This window comes from Gossypium hirsutum, chromosome A07 (genome assembly GCF_007990345.1).
Source record: "Gossypium hirsutum isolate 1008001.06 chromosome A07, Gossypium_hirsutum_v2.1, whole genome shotgun sequence".
Classification (NCBI taxonomy): Eukaryota; Viridiplantae; Streptophyta; class Magnoliopsida; order Malvales; family Malvaceae; genus Gossypium; species Gossypium hirsutum.
The window spans coordinates 4,322,393-4,343,261 of NC_053430.1; the positions used below are offsets into that span (position 1 = coordinate 4,322,393).

At 32.6% G+C, this 20,869-nt stretch overlaps 3 protein-coding genes across 4 annotated transcripts; 2 read left to right on the forward strand and 1 right to left on the reverse strand.

Moving 5' to 3' along the window:
- The first annotated feature begins 1,492 nt into the window (after positions 1-1,492).
- On the forward strand, positions 1,493-8,250 carry LOC107939429 (ubiquitin carboxyl-terminal hydrolase 19). 2 transcript variants are annotated; one of them, XM_041117261.1, is made up of 11 exons: positions 1,493-2,140; positions 2,831-2,981; positions 3,087-3,175; positions 3,324-3,409; positions 3,488-3,650; positions 3,754-3,877; positions 5,015-5,172; positions 5,330-5,414; positions 6,488-6,700; positions 6,926-6,987; positions 7,311-8,250. In XM_041117261.1, exons 1-11 carry the CDS (start codon positions 2,043-2,045, stop codon positions 7,804-7,806), a joined length of 1,725 nt encoding a protein of 574 aa, XP_040973195.1. In that variant the 5' UTR covers positions 1,493-2,042; the 3' UTR covers positions 7,807-8,250. The 2 variants fall into 2 exon arrangements, with proteins under 2 accessions (XP_040973195.1, XP_040973194.1); XM_041117260.1 differs by having other exon boundaries at positions 1,496-2,140; positions 2,831-3,175.
- An 11-nt stretch (positions 8,251-8,261) lies between these two features.
- Positions 8,262-9,617, reverse strand: LOC107939428 (B3 domain-containing protein REM5). The gene is made up of 5 exons (XM_016872759.2): positions 9,472-9,617; positions 9,107-9,395; positions 8,918-9,012; positions 8,600-8,834; positions 8,262-8,516 (listed from the first exon to the last, which is right to left on the reverse strand). Exons 1-5 carry the CDS (start codon positions 9,538-9,540, stop codon positions 8,425-8,427), a joined length of 780 nt encoding a protein of 259 aa, XP_016728248.1. The 5' UTR covers positions 9,541-9,617; the 3' UTR covers positions 8,262-8,424.
- A 3,062-nt stretch (positions 9,618-12,679) lies between these two features.
- Positions 12,680-16,270, forward strand: LOC107939411 (UDP-galactose/UDP-glucose transporter 7). The gene is made up of 8 exons (XM_016872743.2): positions 12,680-13,320; positions 13,407-13,591; positions 13,764-13,869; positions 13,969-14,214; positions 14,611-14,721; positions 14,842-15,000; positions 15,532-15,675; positions 15,809-16,270. The coding sequence occupies exons 2-8, from the start codon at positions 13,551-13,553 to the stop codon at positions 15,971-15,973; spliced, it is 972 nt and encodes a 323-aa protein (XP_016728232.1). The 5' UTR covers positions 12,680-13,320; positions 13,407-13,550; the 3' UTR covers positions 15,974-16,270.
- Positions 16,271-20,869: the final 4,599 nt, after the last annotated feature.

Genomic DNA, 20,869 nt, shown 5'->3' on the forward strand with positions numbered 1-20,869 from the left:
TGGCTAGTAGAGCTTATAGCAATTAAAGGGTTAATTTTAGCCTTTTGGATTTTTTTTGGATCTTGTTTGGCCCTATCATATCCATTGGACCCTTTAGTATGTCATTTTAAGCATTTTTCAAACCCTCGTGGAAACTAGACTTGTGGTTTACACCTTTCTTATGTCCTAATACGCGGGTGAGCAAGGCCTCATTAGGTCCGAAATCGAGCAAACAAAAGATAATTAAGCCACGAGGTTGTTAGAGTGGCTCATACTCTAGAAGTCTGAAGCAAAGGCTGAATCCTTGTGGAACCAAATAGAATGTTTTGGGAGCTTTAAAATATTCCACCACCGTATAGCATTTAACAGGGTAAGGTGGGAATGTTCTAGAATTTGATCTAGACCATCCATTGAGATAATTTATAATCGTTGGATCAAAATGGACTTGCCGTAGAACAAAAAATGTACAAGAGGAAGAAGGGCAAACAAGTGGAAGGAGAGAAGAGAGAAAAATAAATTGGATTCTGACTTGTTTGCTACTTGAAGAATCGTGACCTTTTTCAATTGGTTTTAAGAGCCAATCAAAAATGGTAATTACGATGGACTGTCAATTTGTTACTTAGTCGGGACTCTTAACAAAATACTTGTTTCATTAATTTCCCTAAAGCTTTCCATTTTACTAACTTGTTACTAATTGATTCTTAACTAACTTTTAAATTCTATAACAATAGATACAAAACAAAAAAAATGTATAGGAAGAAGGAGGGGAAATGAGAGGAAAGGGAGAAGAGTAAAAGAAACCAAATTTTAACTGGGTTATTTCTTCAAGAAGCACAACAATTTTCAATTGGTTTTTAGAGCCAATCAAAAAGGCAATTACAACGGATTGTTAGGCTGTTACCAAAGGTTGTTACTCAGTCGAATGGAATGCACTGTATCACTAAACCCTTTTAACTCCCAACAAAATGCCCCATTTCATTGATCCTCAAAACTCACGTTTTTTCTAATATCCCTAAAACTCTGGTTTTACTAATTGCTTCTTAATTAACTTTTAAATTCTGTAGCAATTTATTATATTTTACCATATCTTATAGGACATTTATCAACTCCAAACACTGCGACTTATATCCAACATGTTACTATTCTTTAATCTGCATTTTAACCAATGCTAAGTTAAACTTTTTTTTAGAGATTCAACCATGTTTATATATTCTATTCCCTAAATATATAAAATCACACAAAGAAATCCCTAGTTGGAGCCATGAGCCAGATCTAACATATAAATCAAAGCCATTTTTTTTTCCTTCAATGTTTATTTATTATATGAATGGTTTGAGCCATCAGTTAGATCTAAATTTTTAATTCGAATAATTTTAATTTGTTAATTAATTAATTGATAAAATTATTTATTTAAATTTATTAATTATGAAATATTAATAACTATTTTAATATTTAGTTAACTAAATAAATAATCATTTTTACTATTTAAACTTACTTGATCCGAAACTATACCAATGAAAGTGAAGCGCTAACTGCCTTAGACCACAAAAACGGCATTAAACTAGGCATAATTTAAATAGAGCGAAGAGGGTTTCAGCGTCTGGGTCTTGGCATTGATTTATTATATTTGTTTCATAAGATACCTTCCTTAGCTAACTAAACAAGAAAAAAAAAAAGAGCTGGCACTATAGAAATTAACCCAGCTGCTGATATTGTTGTTTTTATAAAAGTTAGATTTGCTAATTTTGTATTTTGGAAATTTTTTTATTCAAATTCATCTTAAACCCTTTTGGGGTTGAGTAAGAGTAAATTCAATATAAGAATTAGAAGGTTTTTTTTGGATTGAATATATAAGAATTACAAATTAGTAATGAAGTTAATGTTGGTATTGAAAAATTCGATGAAGAAAAATTAGTAACCGTGTAGATGCATGTGTTAAATTAAATTTGGATATCCTGCAATTTATTCACGCTTTTTATATTGGCTTTGGGGCTCTTCACCTGATAAAAAATACGGCCTCGAAATACTTCGGATTGGACGCCAATTTCGATCGTCAACAAATAATGCCTTCCATCCCCATCGACAACGACGTCTCTACTTGCGCCGTTTGTTCCAATCCCGCCTCCAAGAAGTGCTCGCGGTGTAAATCTGTTCGTTATTGGTACACAACGCTTCCCCCCCCCATCCCCTCCCCCCAAATAATTTATTTTATTTTAGTGTTTTTTTTTTTTGTTTTTGCTTTTTTTTTTTGCGATGATTACTGCTGTTTTTCGTTATTGTTATAGCTGAAGTTTCTTTTGCTTTTCGAGATAACGAAAATTAAAATAGGAAAGTTTTTTTTTTTCCAAATTGAGGTAAGTTAATTCTTATGATTGAATTTTTGGTGTTTTTTTTTCTATTAAGTTGCAAGTTTTATGCTTTTTAATTTACTTCACTTTTTCTTAAAATAAAATAATCATTTGGTATTTTCTTATTTATAGGTCAGAATATAGAAAGAATTATTTTTGCTGCCATATTGGGGTTTCCTGGATTTTTTTGCTTATAGAATCTGGACTTATTCAACACTAATGGTGTGTATAAATTAGAAGCCTTGAAAGTTCAATGTCGATACTTTGATCACCTATCAGTCAATTCTACGGAAAGATGCCATATTTCTAGTCCTATTTGCATGAGTTATCGAAAAGCCTCTTAATCTCAATGATCCTTGACTTTAAAATTTGCATTTGTTGTCCGATATAATAAAACAAGAATTCTCTATTAGCATGCTAGTGAACGATGATTTACTAATTTCTTAATTTATGTATTCATCATTTGAATGGTTTGATCTCATTACTTTTACTTTCTTTTTCAGCTCCTTAACTTGCCAGAAGGTGCACTGGAAAGACGGGCATAAGACAAAGTGCAAAGTAAATTCAGCACAGACTGCTAACACAAAATCATTTTCAGGAGTTGCTTTGGTTCCTGCCCGCGGAACCTCTACAATCAGCAAGAAGCCAACAGAGGTTAATCCTTTGAACCTCTTTAAAACCAATAGAAGTAAATTTAAAACGCATTCTTTCTTCTTCTTCTTCTTCTTTTTCTTCTTTTTTTTTTTTCCCTTTTTTCAGGTTCTTTTCCCATATAATGAGTTTGTAGAACTTTTCAACTGGGAGAAACCAGGATTCCGTCCATGTGGACTATTAAATTGTGGAAATAGGTTCATATTTACCATGCTTATATTTCTTTTTGTTCAAGCTTTTGTTTATAATTATTGTTATTTGTTACAACTTTTTATTAGACGGGATAAGTTTATTTTTCTTATTCTAATCTTTATTTATTTTTCCATGTTTGTCCTTTGCCTACAGTTGCTTTGCCAATGTTGTTCTGCAGTGCCTTGCTTCTACTCGGCCTCTTGTTGCTTACCTGTTGGAGAAAGGGCATCGGAAAGAGTGTAAATTTAGAAACTGAAACTGCTACTCTCAAGGTTCTTGAACAGCATCTGACCTTCATTGTAATTTCTTCTTTCCAGGCAGACGTAATGATTGGTGCTTTCTATGCGAACTTCAAACTCACATTGAAAGATCAAGCCAAAGTCATCATCCATTTTCACCAACTAATATTCTCTCACGGTTGCCTAATATTGGAGGTAATCTTGGTTATGGAAGACAGGAGGATGCTCATGAATTCATGAGGTTAGCATCTCATATTTGATTGCATTCTCTTTTAACATCTTGAAATTAAGAGGAAGTTGTTGGCTTCTAGATTTATTTGTAATTATCATTGCCTTTTTTTCAGGTTTGCTATTGATACAATGCAATCAGTCTGCCTTGATGAATTTGGTGGAGAAAAAGCAGTTGATCATAGCTCTCAAGAGACAACACTTATTCAGCACATATTTGGTGGTCATCTACAGTCGCAGGTGATGTATCCTATTGATTAGAATAATTGATTTTCGCCCTTTTTGCTATTGAACTTTTGTTATTTGGCATTGATAGAGATACTGTATCTTTGGATTTAGCAAACAATGTTATGCAACATTGTGTTTTTTCCATTTGCTCCTTAATTTAGGCTTTTTCCTCCATCTCCCCCCCCCCCTTGAAGAAAAACTAGAGTAGCCATATGAATTGGAAACTCAATGTGAATAAGAGTGTTGCTCCTTAACTAGGCCAGCATTTGTTCAGAGTGAACATCTTAACATTAAGGGTGTGTTTGGTTGGGAGGAAAAGTGAAGGGATGGGAGGTGGGAGTGGAAAAGTGAAAGGAAAATAAAATTGGAGTATGCTTGGTTGAGAAGAAAAATGGGACGAAAGAAAATAGGATGGATGACCATTTTCCATCCTAATGCATGAAAACTAATTCTTTCAAATTGGAAAGATAAGAGGAGAGAAAATGAGAGATGCGTATGTTAGTTCAAAATTATGCATTTTTTAAATGTTTTATTTTCTTTCCTTTCATTTTTCAACTCTAGCAAGCAATGGATGGAATCCATTTTTTCATCTCTCCTGGAAGCACTCCTATGGAAAGAAAAATAATGTTTTCCATTCTTCTAAAGATGGAAATTTGAAGGGGTAGAAAAATAGAATGATGGAAAATATTATTTTTTTCTTTCCATAGGTCTGCTTGGTAGGAGAGATGGAAAAATTGAAAGAAAAAGTAATTTTTTTTACCTCCATTGCTTGGTAGAGTTGAAAAAGGAAAGGAAAAGAAATAAAACATTTCAAAAATGCATAATTTTGAGGTAACATACACATCTCCCCTCACATCATTTCAATTTAGAAATATTGGTTTTTTTGCATTTGGATGGAAAATGATCATCCCTTCCATTTTCTTTCCTCTCACTTTTCTTCCCTACCAAGCACACTTAAAATTTATTTTCTTTTCACTTTTCCATTCCCTCCTCCCATCTTTCCACTTTTCCACCCAACAAAGCACACCCTAAAGGATAGTTCAGTTGATTTTGCCATAATCCTTCATATAAATCACCTTGCTTGGTATTATTCAATGCTTAGTTTGTACCCTGATTTATATGCTTTATCATCATGTTAAAACCTTGCAGGTGATTTGTACAAATTGCAATAAGATTTCAAATCAATGTGAAAATATGATGGATTTAACTGTTGAAATTAATGGAGATGCTTCATCGTTGGAGGAATGCCTTGATCAATTCACTGTTAAAGAGTGGCTTCATGGGGAAAATATGTACAAATGTGATGGGTATCATTCATTCCCCTTCACTTTCTCTCAAGATCTATATAATTTAGTTTGCATGGTTTTAAATTATTGAGACTGGAATTTTAGCTACATTTTATATGCTTTTATTGTACATTGATTTGTACCTATTTGGTTTATTTATGGTGTTTATTATTTTCAGTTGCAATGACTATGTCAAGGCATGGAAGCGGCTTACTATACGATGGGCTCCTAACATTCTTACAATTGCCTTAAAAAGATTTGAGGTCTTACCTACATCTTGCATATGTTATTTGTTTGTTTTGTTGATGCTTACTGTCTTCTTTTTGTTTGCTGGTTAATAGAATCATTGATTTCTTTGGGTAAATCATACCTAAAGTCACTAAACCATTAGGAAATTTATATTTTGGTCACACAATGTTAAAAAGTTATAAAATGATTACTAAATTATTCGAAAGTTTTTATTTAAGTCAATGGGCTGTTAAGTCTTTTTTTTTTTTTTTAAGAAAGTCTAGCTAGCTCCAAGTAATGATTCAACGATCGATACAATGGATCAGTATTCATCGACAAGTGGAAGAACACACCTTAGATATCTAACAGTCAATGTCAAAGATTAGATAAAAAAGCTGTTTGAATTCTAGTTCGTAGATTCGTGATGTTTAAAGATATTTCATGAAAAAAAAACTTAATTGTAGAAGAGAAGGGGATGAGAGCTTTCATTTAGTGCAGACAATGCGAATAGAGAAGGCCATATAATATCGACTTTAACAACCTAGTAACTTAAATGAAAATTTTTGAATTGTTTAGAGATCATTTTGTAACTTTTTAAAGTTGACCAAAACGTACACTTACTAATAGTTTAGTGACTTTAGGTGTAGTTTACTCTTTTTTATGGCTGAAATTTCTATTGAAAATCTTTGCAGAGTGGCCGGTTTGGGAAACTCAACAAAAGAGTTAGCTTTCCTGAGACATTAGATCTTCGACAAGTGGAAGAACACACCTTAGATATCTAACAGTCAATGTCAAAGATTAGATAAAAAAGCTGTTTGAATTCTAGTTCGTAGATTCGTGATGTTTAAAGATATTTCATGAAAAAAAAACTTAATTGTAGAAGAGAAGGGGATGAGAGCTTTCGTTTAGTGCAGACAATGCGAATAGAGAAGGCCATATAATATCGACTTTAACAACCTAGTAACTTAAATGAAAATTTTTGAATTGTTTAGAGATCATTTTGTAACTTTTTAAAGTTGACCAAAACGTACACTTACTAATAGTTTAGTGACTTTAGGTGTAGTTTACTCTTTTTTATGGCTGAAATTTCTATTGAAAATCTTTGCAGAGTGGCCGGTTTGGGAAACTCAACAAAAGAGTTAGCTTTCCTGAGACATTAGATCTTACCTCTTACATGAGTGGGGATGGAGATGATACCAATGTGTACAAACTTTATGCAGTTGTTGTCCATTTGGATATGTTAAATGCATCCTTTTTTGGTCATTATATCTGCTATACCCAAGATTTCAATGGAAACTGGTATAGAATTGACGACTGTAAGGTACTCCCTCTCTCTCTGACACGCACACACGTGTATTACCACCATTTCCCTTTTCTGATTGTGAGTGTTGTACCTATTAAAAGAATCTCTCTGCGGAGTTTTATTTGTGCCAAGATCACTGTGTCATTCGCCTTCAGTCATAGTTACAAAGTGGTAGACAAAAAAAAAAAAAGGTTTACTTGAGTTTTCTGTTGTGAACTTGATGTGATCTGCCACTTTCTCCAGGTTATGAGGGTTGAATTGGCAGAGGTCCTTTCTCAGGTTGCATATATGCTTTTATATAGCAGGTACCTTTTTCCTTGGTAAATTCTGGCATTTAAAGCCATTTTTTTCTCTCCCATTCTTCTGTTCAAAGCTTTGATTTACTTTGCAGCATGTATTAATTAGAACCCCATAATTCTTGAATGTTTGATCTGAATTAGCCTGTTGAGATAAAATTGCAACTATTGAGATTTTAAGATTTAGATACTCCTGCATCACTGGCCCCTTTTAAATTGGTAAAGGAGGGATACATGGATTTTGGTTGTCAAAAAGGTTGCTTTTATTGTATGTGTAATCATCTTTGCAAGTGCTTTATATCAGTGACCTTACGGGGATACTATTTGTGCAGGGTTTCTGTACGCCCCTCATGTCTTAGAACTTCAGGAACTCAGGGGAATGATGAAGAGAAATCAATTAAAGCTTTAGTTGAACATTGTCCAAAGCAGCAAATTCAGTGCCTACCTGAAAATGAGTCCATCACTTCTAGTCTTTCTCCGTCCTTGTCATTGAATGGTAGTTTGCATTCAGAAATTCCTGGACTTAAAGTTGAGTCATCTACAGGAATGAATACTGATGCTCATCAGGATGGTGATGTGGTTAGTTTAAAGTCCAACTCCTCTCTTTCTGAGGAAGTTTCCTTCTGTGAAAACAATTCATGTTTACAGATTGATTCAGAAGTTATCCGAATAAATGGTGATGATATGGATAAGGTTAATTCTATAGCTGTGAGAGGAAATCCAGAGAATATGGATAGGATTAGTACTCTGCCATGTTCAACTGATATGAAGGGGATTTGCAGGTCTGACAAAGATCTATTTGATGCAACCAACTCCGAAGATATATAAAAGCCAAAAGTGCGAAGACAATTGATGCAAAGCAATTTTCATTTGTTCCAAGAGAAATAAATAGCTGTGAGCTAGATTCGCAAGTATCAACTAGTTATGTGATGAAAGATTCACAAGACGTAGATATGGCCAGTTCCAAATCTAGTCCATCTACTGAAGGGGATGGTTTGTGAAAGATGAGACATCTCGAGCTCAAACCCCGCTTTGAAATGCGAATTGTCGATGGCAAGGTAGTTTCCCTTGATGTAATTGGCTGCAGTTTATGGGGTAATTACTTTGTTCATATAGTTATTGTTTGGATTATCCCATCATTGAAAATACTAAATAGATTCTATTTTTTTAAAGTTGACCCTTAACCATTTTAGGGTTACACAGTCGAAGAATGTGGTTAGAATTATAACAGGAATTCCATTGTCAATAAATCTAAGCTCAGGGCTTGAATTATTTCAGTTTTGCAACATATTTAAGCTATTTATTAACACATCAGCACAGAATTACATATTAATTTCGAATTCCACACCTTTTCACTTTCATAGCACAGTGCAAAATATATAAGACAAAACAACATTTTACTTGGCCTGTCTGCTTAGGATTCACTGTTTATCATTTAATTGCTATTCATTCTAAAATTATGGTTGATCCTCCTGAACAACCAGCGTTGGAACCAAAACAATTAGGCAACTTTTTGGCATCTGAGTTGCTTGCAACCTCTGAAAAACAAAAAGAGTTGTTTGATCAGTAATACTGGGAGAAAACAAATCCCGAATTGATAAACAAGATTTCTTTAACATACTATAAAGTTTAAATATAGGCGTAATTCCATTTCCAATGAGCTCAAGTTTGACACAATCCTTTAAACCGAGGCTATTTCCAATGCAAATGTTTCTCCAACCGCGTCCAATGTAGACTTGACCGTCTGAATCTTTGAGCCGTATACTTGCCATCCATGACCGACCTTGTTCATCAACAAGAACCGTCTCACAAGATCTGTCCAGATCATTGGACCTTGCAAATTTTCTTGGAATATTCTGTACGATATATGAAACATAACTGTGATGCCTATTGAATTGATTTTACAGGCGTATTTTTTGTACCAAATAAATAAACTTACCAGTCTGAAGCTTTTCATGGATTCAAGGGTCAAATTTGACACAAAATGAGGGCTTTCAAGGGTGACCGAAGTGCTTGTCCGTTTCTCATGTTGTTCTAAACCATCAAATCATACTATTAAGCAATACTTTCTCAGTATCAATGTATATACACATGGACATATATAAGGAAAAAGAATGAAAGAGCTTACTCCCAATCTCTTTTGCGGTTTGTTGGGTTTGGGTAGCTAATAGTGGATATTGTCTTTGACAGGCACTAGTATCAAACACCACAACATCAAAAACCATATTTCCTCCATATCTGAACACCAAGAAATCGCCCACATGTAAATCATGGTCTCGTGCAAAATCTTGCCACCCATCTTCAAATCTCCGGTCTCTAATCTTCACTGACCATGTTCTTCCATAGCTTCTCAGGACGGCACTTTCACAGTTAATTTGACCCTTTAAGTAGTCCTTGAAAAATGAAAGAGGGATTGACTGCAAATAATGCATGCATTACTTTAGCTCTACTTAGCAACACAGCAGAATGCAGAGAGAAGAGAGAGATACTTACAAGGTGGAAGCCTGGTAAGAGGGGTTGGAAGAAGTGAGGAATAGTGGGAGAAAATAAAGCAATGGACATAGCTGCGTTGAAAGTGAGTTGAGATGTTCTAGTTCCTTGGGGAAACTGACGAAGCTTGCATTTATTTCAGGCATTGTGTTGAAACTTGGGATGCTCAACGGCACATCTTAGACCTACGCACTTAACCACATTGAATGTCTTATTTATTATAAAATAATAATTATTGGCAATAATTTTTTTTATAAATTACATCATTAATCATTAAATTAGGCTGAAGTTTTCATTTTGGTCATTTAACTAAAAAGGTTATAATTTTTTCGTTGAATTATTCAAAAGTTTTCATTTAAGACACCAAACTATTCAATAGTCACTAAATCATGACCCAATGCTATGTTCACATTTTTGGATTTCCTTGTTCGATTCTTAATTTAAGAATGATCTGGGTATTCTGTTATATGGTTTCTTGTTGTTAATTATACTTTTCTAAAAGCTTAATTTGCTATTGTAGTTTAGTGTATTGTTGTGCAGTGGGAGTATTATTTTCTATGGTAGGGTTCTCAACCCCTTTAAGTCTCCGACTATTGGTTACCTTTAATGAAATCAAGTTGATTCAGATAGTTTTGATGATATCCAAGTGCTTGCTCTAATTAAGGTTGTTAGTAGTATTGTCCTTGACCAAATGGTCCCTAATAGTTGTAAGTAGCATAACCTTGATATTTTGCTCTTTAGTTGTTGCTAAATATATTGCTCGTGATCATAACCATATTGGTATCCATACTAATTATAATATTGATTCTAGTAATGCTGATTATTTTGCTCGTAAGTGATCTCATTTTCTTGCACTTTTAAAATGTTTTGGGTTGATTGAGCCATAGCTTTTTTCTCTAGATTCCCATAAATGGCACCGATTGGCATAACAATTAAGTTACAGAAAATATTTTAAGTAGACTATGATGGTGGTTTATACCGTATGTGGTGAAAAGAGTTATTGAGGATGGAGGTTTAAGATGGTGATTTAGCAAAGTGAAGTTGATCTCTTTTGTTGTTTGTATGTCATTGTGTCCACTTAATCTTGGAGTAGATCTGACTCTTCAATATTTAGATCTAGATTAAGGTGCTATGACTTGGATGCATAAAAAGGCGAGGTTAGTGAACTTGGTAAGTTGAAAGAATTAATGAAATTGAACAGAATGATGTGATCCTCTAATCACATTAAACCTCGAAAAGAACAACGAGGTTCAAACTCGAATTATTGGAGCACAGTTTATTGCCCGATCGTCTAAAATATATTAAAAAAAAAGACTTAAACCCAATAACTATATTAAGAAACTAACAAAGGTATAAGGACTTTAACTCAATTTCTATAACAAGTTACGAATCAATGGTATAAGCAGGACCTTGACCCGTTATCTAGGAAGATAAGAACCGAAATTATAAGGTAGTCGCCACACTCAAGATAGGTAAAGGGTGAATGATAAGATTAGGGAGGGGGTGAACGCCACAAGAAATAATTCTTGATAAGTTCGGATAAAGTTCTCAAAAGAACCAAAGAGATAACTCTTAGGGTGGGGTGGTGCAATGTGGTGCATTTATCTTACTTTTTGTCTCATGCTACAATATCGCTACAGTATCTAATCTCACTGCCACCGTTGTTTTTACACTAACTGCAGGTAGACATACTGCCTATCCAAACAACCCTTAATTAATTAATGTTTATTAGCCTTTTACATAAGCCTAAGGCCTAATGTTTATACTTGGATCAAATCCCACAAGAATGGGAATGGGCAATTCGACCATTAATAAGATACATGTACCAAACCAATACATGAATCTAGCTGTTACATGAACTTTAACATTCAATGAATTGACGAAGAGTCACATTTATCCCCCTTTAGACGTGATGTGTCATAGGTCAAAGTTTAAAGCCCATGACCATCGCACCAAATGCATTCATTGAATGTCTATTGTTTAGATGGGGATCATTTGATCCGCAAGAACTGGCCTGATTCAGTAAGCTATTAAATAAGCTTGTCAGATTGAAGCCTGGTTGGCCCGATAATAAAGATATGGCAACTTAGGCAATCTTGATAAATATGGGAACTAATCTTTAAAGATTGATAGATAATCATATCTTGTAAAGATTAGATTTGATTTTATTTAATGTAATCTTGTAAATCCCTAAAATCAATGGATAAACTAATCTCGTCTGTTAATGTAATGTAATCTTGACTGGGGGAGCTCAACTATAAATAGAGAGTCTTCCCCTCATTTGTACTCACTCTATTCATTGTTTCATTATTCTTTGTGAATAAAAGAATATTGAGAGTATTTACTCAAACACATCTCATGAGGAGTTCTAAAGTAGCCCTCACTTGAGTAAATGCTGATTTAGGCGAGTTAGGACGAACAAATCGCGAGACGAAAGATCTAGCCCCGTAACACATGCATGTATGTTCCTTGGCTTGGCTAAACATGCATTGAATCTTAAAGGAAGATATGTGGCCTTTCATGTATGTTGTTTGTACATTAAACCCAAGGTAGGTGAAGAGTTGATGGCGCATGGATTCTCATGATACAATGTATCAATGGAAGCTGAATGATCTTTGGTGTATGTTCCTTGTGCAACCAACCATGAGGATGTACCTAAGACATATTAAAAGCCTATTAAAACATAAAATGTTAAAACATAAATAAAAAAACATAACAAACATAAAGACATTAAAACACTCATGAATGCATTAAGTAAAGAGATTGAATCTTGAAAACCAAGTGGCTGGTGTTAGGATCTGAATGGGCTGCTTCTAGAATATTGCATTCTCCTTGATCTTGTTGGATCTAAATTTTGAACTTGGGCTTTTCACATTCGACCCAATCTTCTTGGGGCATCCCGTGACTGCCTTTTTAAGTCGTTTAACCTTAGTACTTGCGAGTGGCCCACTTAGTGTTTGTAAAGGTTCTTTTGAGCTTGAAAATGGCCCTCTTGATTTTGGCCCAATTATAGGTCAACTTGGAGTCAACCCAATTGAAATGGGCCCACTTGTAGACAATCTCATTGTGGCTTGAATTGGATCCTTAGCCCTTGAAAATGGCCCAATGATGAATGGCTTCATTGAAATCGGTTGCATACTAAAATTGCCCGACGAAAACTTGGCCTCCTTGGAACTTGAAGACGAATGTTAGTTGATGATACACATGATGGGAGCAAGCTCACGTCACCTAAGGTATCTACTGTCTTTAATGGTGTTGTGGTGGTAGACTAGCGTAGCTCAAGAATGTTAAAACGTGAGACGTATAACAAAAAAAAAAAAAAAGAAAAGAAAAGAAAAAAGTGATAAGAAGCTGAATTGTAGATGAGATGCAGATGGAGCCATCGAAACATAATTATTACTACTACTTGGAAAATGGTAGATGCAACAACGAAACAGCCAAAGCTCCATTAGTGTTGCAATGAAACCAAGCAAGGAAGGGAGCATCCCAAGTGATACTGATGGCGATGTCTTTGTTCCAATTCCCAATCCCATTCTCTTTCTCAGTATCTCACCGCCAGCTGTTTCTCTATATACCAAATCTCCCTTCCTTTTCCCCTTTCTTTACGGTCTATTTATTTTTTTACTTGTATTACTTTATTATTATTTATTATTTATTATTTATTATTTATTATTATTATTGGATATTCCATCTTCACGTTCCTTCCCGCTGGACTTCTTAATCTTAACCCTCTCCATCGACCCTTCAAACTCCCCTTTTCACTCGATCCAACAGTTCTCTTATTTTCTAGATTTTCATTCCATAAAAAGGCTACCTTGGGTCTCTATGTAATTCAACCATTTCTGCTATCAGGTGATTTGTTTTCCGATGATGGTTGGTTTTCATTTTTCCTTTTTTCCCGATCTGAAGACCCCATTTTCTGGTTGTTCGATTTGCAGGAATCTCTTTGTAGTTCTTATATATTTTTATAGGTGGAATCTGGATTCTGTTAACTCGACGATGTAATTGGATTTGGATTTACTGCTATTCAAATTGTCTTTGATTTGCAAAAGCGGCAATCCAATCTTCGATCTCTATCAATCATGGATACCAGCACTGTTGCAGATGGCAGTTCCTTTTTAAGGTTATAATTTTGTCTTGTAATTGTTCTGACACTTAGATATTTTGCATGTCAGACATCATTTACTTTACCCACCAAGTACACTGTTCTTTTCTTTTAAGAGGAAAAAAAAAAGAACAGAAATAAAAAGCATTGTTATTAAATCAGTAAAGCTGAAGATTTGTTTGCCATGTAGTTTGTTTGCAGCTTTATCATATGGGATTGCATCCATGGCTATGGTTTTTATCAATAAAGCAATTATTATGCAATATGCGCACTCCATGACCCTTCTTACTTTGCAGGTATTTCTTTTTGTGTTTTCTCTTTTAAAGAAACAAAATGGGGCATTGGATCTTTGAGTTTATTGTAAACAAACTTACTTGGTTACTTGATTGTCTTAGCAATTGGCAACTACCTTGCTCATTCACTTTGGTCGGCAAATGGGTTATACAAGAGCAAAAGGGGTTGATATTACCACAGCTAGAAGGCTTCTCCCTATTTCTTTATTTTACAACGCAAATGTGGCATTTGCTCTTGCAAGCTTGAAAGGCGTTAATATTCCTATGTATATTGCTATAAAGAGGCTCACACCACTTGCTGTTCTCATTGCTGGATTCTTTTCTGGAAAGGGAAAGCCTACAACTCAGGTTTGTACTGTCATTTCTCTACGTCTTTTTATGTATAATTTTGATGTCTGGTACTTGATTGTTGACAGCTTGTGTAGCTTGAAATGATTGTTAAGGGGTTTGATTGATGTTTATGTCCACGTCAATGTCAATGGCTTCCTCTTTATCATGTTGGTGCCATTTTAAAGTTAAACTGTTTGCATTGTATGTTATGCATCTAAGACCATCAAACTGTCCTCTTTCCCTTAATAAAAACAGAGCTTAAGTAAAGGTGTCAAAGACACATGTCCTTGTGATCATCTTTTTCCTTGTCAATGAATTCAATGGGCTTGTTTTTGTCATTTGTAACAAGCTTAAAATATTTTGCACTTGGTCTTGAAAATTCTCATCCATTGTGTGCTTTGTGTCAATTTTCAGGTGACCCTTTCGGTAGTTTTGACTGCTGTGGGAGTTATTGTAGCTGCCATTGGAGATTTTTCTTTCGACTTGCCCGGATACACCATGGCCCTAACTTCTGTGTTTTTCCAGGTTTCCTTTTGCACATATATACATATAGATATAGTTGGTTATGAACTTGCATTGCATGTTGAGGTTCATTATTAATGCCCTGCATCGCTTCCTCATGTTGAAGTTTAATCCAAAATGCAGACCATGTACCTTGTGTTGGTGGAAAAGTCTGGTGCAGAGGAAGGGCTTTCTTCAATAGAGATAATGTTCTATAACAGTTTTCTTTCTCTTCCATTTTTGCTTTTTCTCATTATAGCGACAGGAGAGTTCCCAAATTCTTTGGCATTATTATTAGCAAAGGTCAGGACTTTGCACATTTTCTTTCAATTGTAATTTATTTGTGATTGTGGTAGGCCTGAGCAAATGTCACAAGATTAAGTGAAACTGTTTTTTTCCAATAACATGTGGCCTCAGAACCTTGTTGATAGCTGCAGTTTAGATTAGATTAGTTTGTTAAGACGCTTAACCAATCAAGAAAGTGCATGAGATTTTAGATTGCGCATAAATTGTTATACAACGTTGGTCCTGAGAGCTCCTTTTCCCCCAAATATGTCTCACCTTGGATTTCATTTCATTTTCACTTCTGTTTATATTAAGAACTACTTCAGGCTTCCATTAGGAACATAGGGATGTTTTCCATCTAAAGCAAAGGAAGTAGGACCGAATTCCTTTAATCAGGACCATATAACCAGATAAAATAAAATCTCGGCTGTAGTTGATTCCCTGCTATTTGAAATATTTAATCTTCCTTAAGTTGTTAAATTGTTTCTTGGATGTTATTAGGATTTCATAGATTTGATTTCTAACTTGATTTAATATCTATGTGTGCAGAGCAATTCTTTCTCGTTTTTGTTCATCCTACTACTTTCATTGGTGATGGGGATCGCTCTTAACTACACCATGTTTTTGTGTACCATAGTTAACTCAGCTCTAACCACAACCATTGTTGGAGTACTCAAAGGTGTTGGATCCACGGTAAGTCTGTTTGCCCCATAACCTGCCTGGAAAGCTTTTTAAGGGATGGAAGTGTGGATTTTGTCTTACTGATAAATATTTTCACAAAACATACATAAGTGATGCCTGATATATACTTTCTTTTCATTATTAGACGCTTGGATTTGTGTTACTGGGAGGTGTGCAAGTTCATGGTTTGAACGTAACCGGATTGGTTATTAACACGACCGGTGGGGTGTGGTATTCTTACGCCAAATATCAGCAAAAGAAGATTAAAGCACACAAAGTGGTGATGGATTTGGAGGCTCATCGAAGATAAATTGAACTCAATTTTGCATGGTTAATATTGCCTTGTTGGTTTCTTTTTGTTTTCATTTTCAAGTGTTACTCCAATGTGTCGGTGATGGTTATGAAAGTATGGACAAGTAAAGAAGGCCCCAAGAGAAGGGTATAGAGTGAACATTTTTAATGATGCTATATGTACTTATAATTATTGCCTGGGATGATATCATCAGATATTTCACTTTTCTAACTTTTTACCTAAAGAAAATATATATTCTTCTAAATGTTTAAGGCAATGTCCATGGAATCGAAATTTTTGTCTTCTCTGCATCCACTCCAATATTAGTCAATATAAGTTAAAATTTTCAATCCCAAAAAATAAAAATTATAATTTTATAAATATTTTTAATTTGTCATGTGTTATCATGCTATTGGTTGTTAGTATCACATCAGCATATTTAACAACTATATTAGTTAGGTAGCTAAAAAAAGTACTAAGTTGACTTACGATTTTTAAGTTTAGGTGCTAATTACGTTAAAAAAATTATAAGTACCAGGAGATATAAATTATCAAGTTTAAGTACTTCTAATATATTAACTCAATAATATATTGAGTGAAGCCATTTATAAATGGTCCAATTATCCATATCAACTTTGTATTATTAATTTTGTAAACCTTTTAGGGTATTTTCAATAAAAAAATATTTGAAAGAAAAGATAATAAGAGAAATTATTTTTATTTTAATACATAAAAATAAATCAAGTTGGAGACATAAGATGAAAAAAAAAATAAGAGATATAATTTTTAAAAAAATGTATTTTTTCAAATTTTAATTTTCTTCTTATTTTTAATACTACCAAGCAATAAAAAAAATTTCTTTCAAATTTTTCATCTTTCTTGCTAAACAATTAGTACTACTTTTTAGAATTGGTTGATTTAAGTTGAAAACCTAATAGGTTTAGTTCTATTTGTAAATTAATATGGCATTGAATTTTTGTAATTTTATGCGGATTATATTTGTTTTCAATAAAATTGAATTTTTTAAATGAAATATTGTGATACATATAGTGATCGCTACCACCACAAGGTTACCTTTGCCAACCTTTCAGTTTCACCTCCCACCTAGCTCCACTCGTCTAGTTCGGCCATCGACATTGTTCCACAAGGACCTAGGAAATATGCAAGACAATTATCTCTACAATTGGACCATTCTAACAAGACAACCATCACTTGTTACCTACATACCCTAAAACTTAGATGATATCACATTCTCACTTAACAAGGGTCTTGGAAATGACTAGTTGACTAACTAGAGGCAACCATGTGTCCCACTAGGCCCACCTCTATAAACTATCTCTCACCTCCATATAATTCTTATGATCTTCATCATCCTTACCATGAAGGTAATCCCCAATACCCTCACCTAGATATTATGCTCAGTATGAGTAGGTGTAACTCTCATTGTATTAAGGAAAAACTAGTGTCTCTTAGGTGACCAAACCTCCCAAAATCTTTATTTTCTTTATTTTAGCTCACAACAATTCATTAAGATGCAAGAAAGGATAAGAATGTTAGAGAAACAACTTTCTCCACAACAAACATTGTACCAACAACAACAAAAATATAAAAAGAGGTTAATCAAAGAAATGAAAAAATATATAGAAAAGTTATGGTTAGGAAAAGACTCTCAACAACAAGACCTTCCATTTGATGTTTAACAGGAAGAGACAGTTCAGTCTATTCATATCAAACAACTCAATCAACAACTTAGAGTGAATCTCGTAGATCCTCCATATCAACCACAAGAACAAGACCCTAAAGATAGTTAACTTTATTTGAAGAACATATGCAAGTGATGAGGTAGGAAATGCAATAATTTCATAGTGTGAGACCCATTTCTCTTGAGGTTATTCATATTAGCCGTTAGCCCCCAAAAGTTGTACAATATATATCTCTAACACTGAAGCTACTTAAAAAGATGTACAATAGTCTTAATTTATAGACATATTTAAATATCAAATGAAATAATATTTTATAATTAATAAAAATAATATGAAAAAAAAGAGAAAACACTTCTAAAATATATTTAAAAACAAATCAAACAATGTATTAAAAAAGAAATTAAAATATTTTGACTTGAATGGAGCGATGGTTAAAACTCTTGTCAAATACTTGTTTGATATATATTTGAATCGTGTTACTCTTACTCTCTACCCTCATATTATATAAAAGAAAATAATTAAAATAGCATAAAATCCAAAAAACTAAAAATTTAAAGTTACATGTTAACCCTATTTTTAATCCCAAAAAGTATTATTGAAATTTTTACAACAAAATTAAAAATATTTATGTAATTATTAAAATATTAATATTATCAATTTAAAAAATTAATTTTTAATATTATTAGATGTATTTAAATATGTTCTAAAAAGCATAAAGAAATTATAAAATATTATTAAAATCTATAAATTAACATAATTTATAAGCATATTAAATTTTAAACTAATATAAAATACTTTCGAAAATGAAAAAGAAAAATAGAAAACAACTTAAAATTTAAAAATAGTTTTAAACAACGTATGTTTAAAACACATATTTTAACCGACTTAAAATTAAAATTAAAATATTCATTCACACAACGAATTTTTAAACCAATAAAAATACTATTAAATTTTTTAAAAACATAATAATAATATTTTAAATAATTAACAATATTGTTAATCCATACCATCATAAAATTTTCTTCATTTTATTTATAAAATTTAATAAAGATATAAAATAATTTAATACATTTTAATTTATATATCAACGGTGTAAAAAAAAAACTAGTGTATGAGATGAGAGAGAGATGGGTCACGAATAAAATGATACTTTGCGAATAAAATTTTAATATAAATGAAGGGTATACTTCGTACAAAGCTTAGAGCTATCCGTTATGCATTCAACTTAAATTTTGAATAGAGTGAGTTTGTGCAATAAAAATTATTATTATTTTGTGTAGTCAAAATAATATATTTTTATTTTATAATAAAAATACATTACCTAAAATTGATTATAAAATATGAAAATATCTTTATATTTTTAAAAGATTAATATAATTTTTGTTCTCTAAATATGGTAATTAGGTCTATTTTAGTACTTATATTTTTTGTATGCCATTATGTAACTAAATTCATTTTGGTCATGTTGGGGATAAGCCCGGTTTAAGCAACGAACAAGTCAAAAAATGAAAAAATTAAAAAGATCGAATGCAAATATTTTATGTGAAAAATTACTCCGATGAGAATAAAAAATCACCGGTAAAAATAATTTCACTAAAATAATAAAAAAACGAATAGTACAAAATATGGAGATAAAATTAAACCCTGAGACTCGAAATAAAAACCTTCAAAACGTAAACACAAATTTTTTTGTATTTACAGGTTAAATTTGTTGATTAAATAATATTAAAATAACTTACACTAATCAAAATTTAAGTGAGAAATTAATATTAAAATAACGTACATTAATTAAAGTTTAAGTAAAAAAATAAAAGTAAAGTTTAATTGAGAGAAAAAATTGAAAAATACGAGACATAACTCCATATGTCATTTTAATGAAGTGATATTTTAAAGTTATAATTTTAAAATGTCAGGTTATTAAATTTTTACATTTTGAAGTTTAAAGATTGAAATGGACTTAATTATTAAGTTTAAATAATAAAATAAAAAAAGCTACCAAAGTAAATTAATAATCAAATCTAGTGATAAAAGAGATATATTAATTTTTTAAAATTAATAAAAATAAATTTTAAAAATGGGTCCAAGGGGATCCAATAATTGTAGCAGTAACCATAAATTAAAAGAGAAGAAATGCACATGCATTTGTTGTGCAGTGGTGAAGGAACCCACAGTCAGCTCAGTCACAGCCAGTACTCAAAAACGATTCGATTTCACGTCCCTTTCACCTTCGCCTTTATCATTCAAAGCACAAGTACATATACGCTATAGCGCATCATTTGTTTGGATCTACCAATTTTATTTTATTGCTGCTTTCTAACCCTTTTTCTATGTTTTATTGCAAAATGAAAAAAAGTTTGAATTTGACTATGTAAATTATATTATTAGTAACGTATTATATCTGTTCTTTTAAAAGTAATAACTAAAATTATTTATAATCTCTTTTTAACCTATAAATAGGAGAATAATGTATTTTAGTATAATTAAACTCATATCTTTCTACATTGATAACAATATCTATACTAATTAAACTAATATTTAATTAGTTATTTACTTGTTATTTAATTAATTTTCATCATTTCAATATCTTTTTAACACCTTTTTATTAAGTTTTTTCTTCAATTTTGAAACTCAAATTTTTATATATTTAAAAAATCTCTATTTTTTTTATACTATGATATTTTTCTTCACAAAAAAAAATGTTTTTCTTGTATATCTAACCTCATAAAACCCAACCTTTTTCCTCAAAATTTCATTTTCTTAATTTTGAAAATGAATTTTATAATTAATTAATTTTTTGTAAAATTATGCATTGATGAAAATTGATGATCATGATGCTATTGTGTTTCTTTGTAAGTTACTTCTCAATTTTCTTAAGATTCTTTAAATTTCCCCTAGGCACCTAGTGATCACCTGTCTTATCCTTTAATCAAACTTTTAGCCATGGCACCGAAATTTAAGGCACATGTTTGTTGCACATAAGTCTATTTTGAAACGTAAATGTACGGAGGGTGCTGCATATAATGCGGACAACCCTTAGAACCTCATGGACTCTCGCTTTAGAAATGAGGATGCTCCTAACGCACTTTGCCACCCAACCCATTAGCTTACTCATCCTGTAGATTACAATTTTCTCGTAAGAGTTCGAGTTTTCTCATGTCCCTACACTTGAGGAATAAGGATAGATTCCCTTCCTCAAATTGTGTTGCATTAC

Bases quoted from the DNA above. Each gene is read 5' to 3' on its own strand.
- LOC107939411 (XM_016872743.2), top strand. From the start codon at position 13,551: ATGGATACCAGCACTGTTGCAGATGGCAGTTCCTTTTTAAG. The intron at 13,592-13,763 runs GTTATAATTTTG...TTTGCCATGTAG, and splicing joins GATGGCAGTTCCTTTTTAAG to TTTGTTTGCAGCTTTATCAT. The intron at 14,215-14,610 runs GTTTGTACTGTC...GTCAATTTTCAG, and splicing joins AGGGAAAGCCTACAACTCAG to GTGACCCTTTCGGTAGTTTT.
- LOC107939429 (XM_041117260.1), top strand. From the start codon at position 2,043: ATGCCTTCCATCCCCATCGACAACGACGTCTCTACTTGCGCCGTTTGT. The intron at 3,176-3,323 runs GTTCATATTTAC...CTTTGCCTACAG, and splicing joins CTATTAAATTGTGGAAATAG to TTGCTTTGCCAATGTTGTTC. The intron at 5,173-5,329 runs GTATCATTCATT...TATTATTTTCAG, and splicing joins AATATGTACAAATGTGATGG to TTGCAATGACTATGTCAAGG.
- LOC107939428 (XM_016872759.2), bottom strand. From the start codon at position 9,540: ATGTCCATTGCTTTATTTTCTCCCACTATTCCTCACTTCTTCCAACCC. The intron at 9,013-9,106 runs GTAAGCTCTTTC...TTGATGGTTTAG, and splicing joins AACCGCAAAAGAGATTGGGA to AACAACATGAGAAACGGACA. The intron at 8,517-8,599 runs GTATGTTAAAGA...TTTGTTTTTCAG, and splicing joins GCCTATATTTAAACTTTATA to AGGTTGCAAGCAACTCAGAT.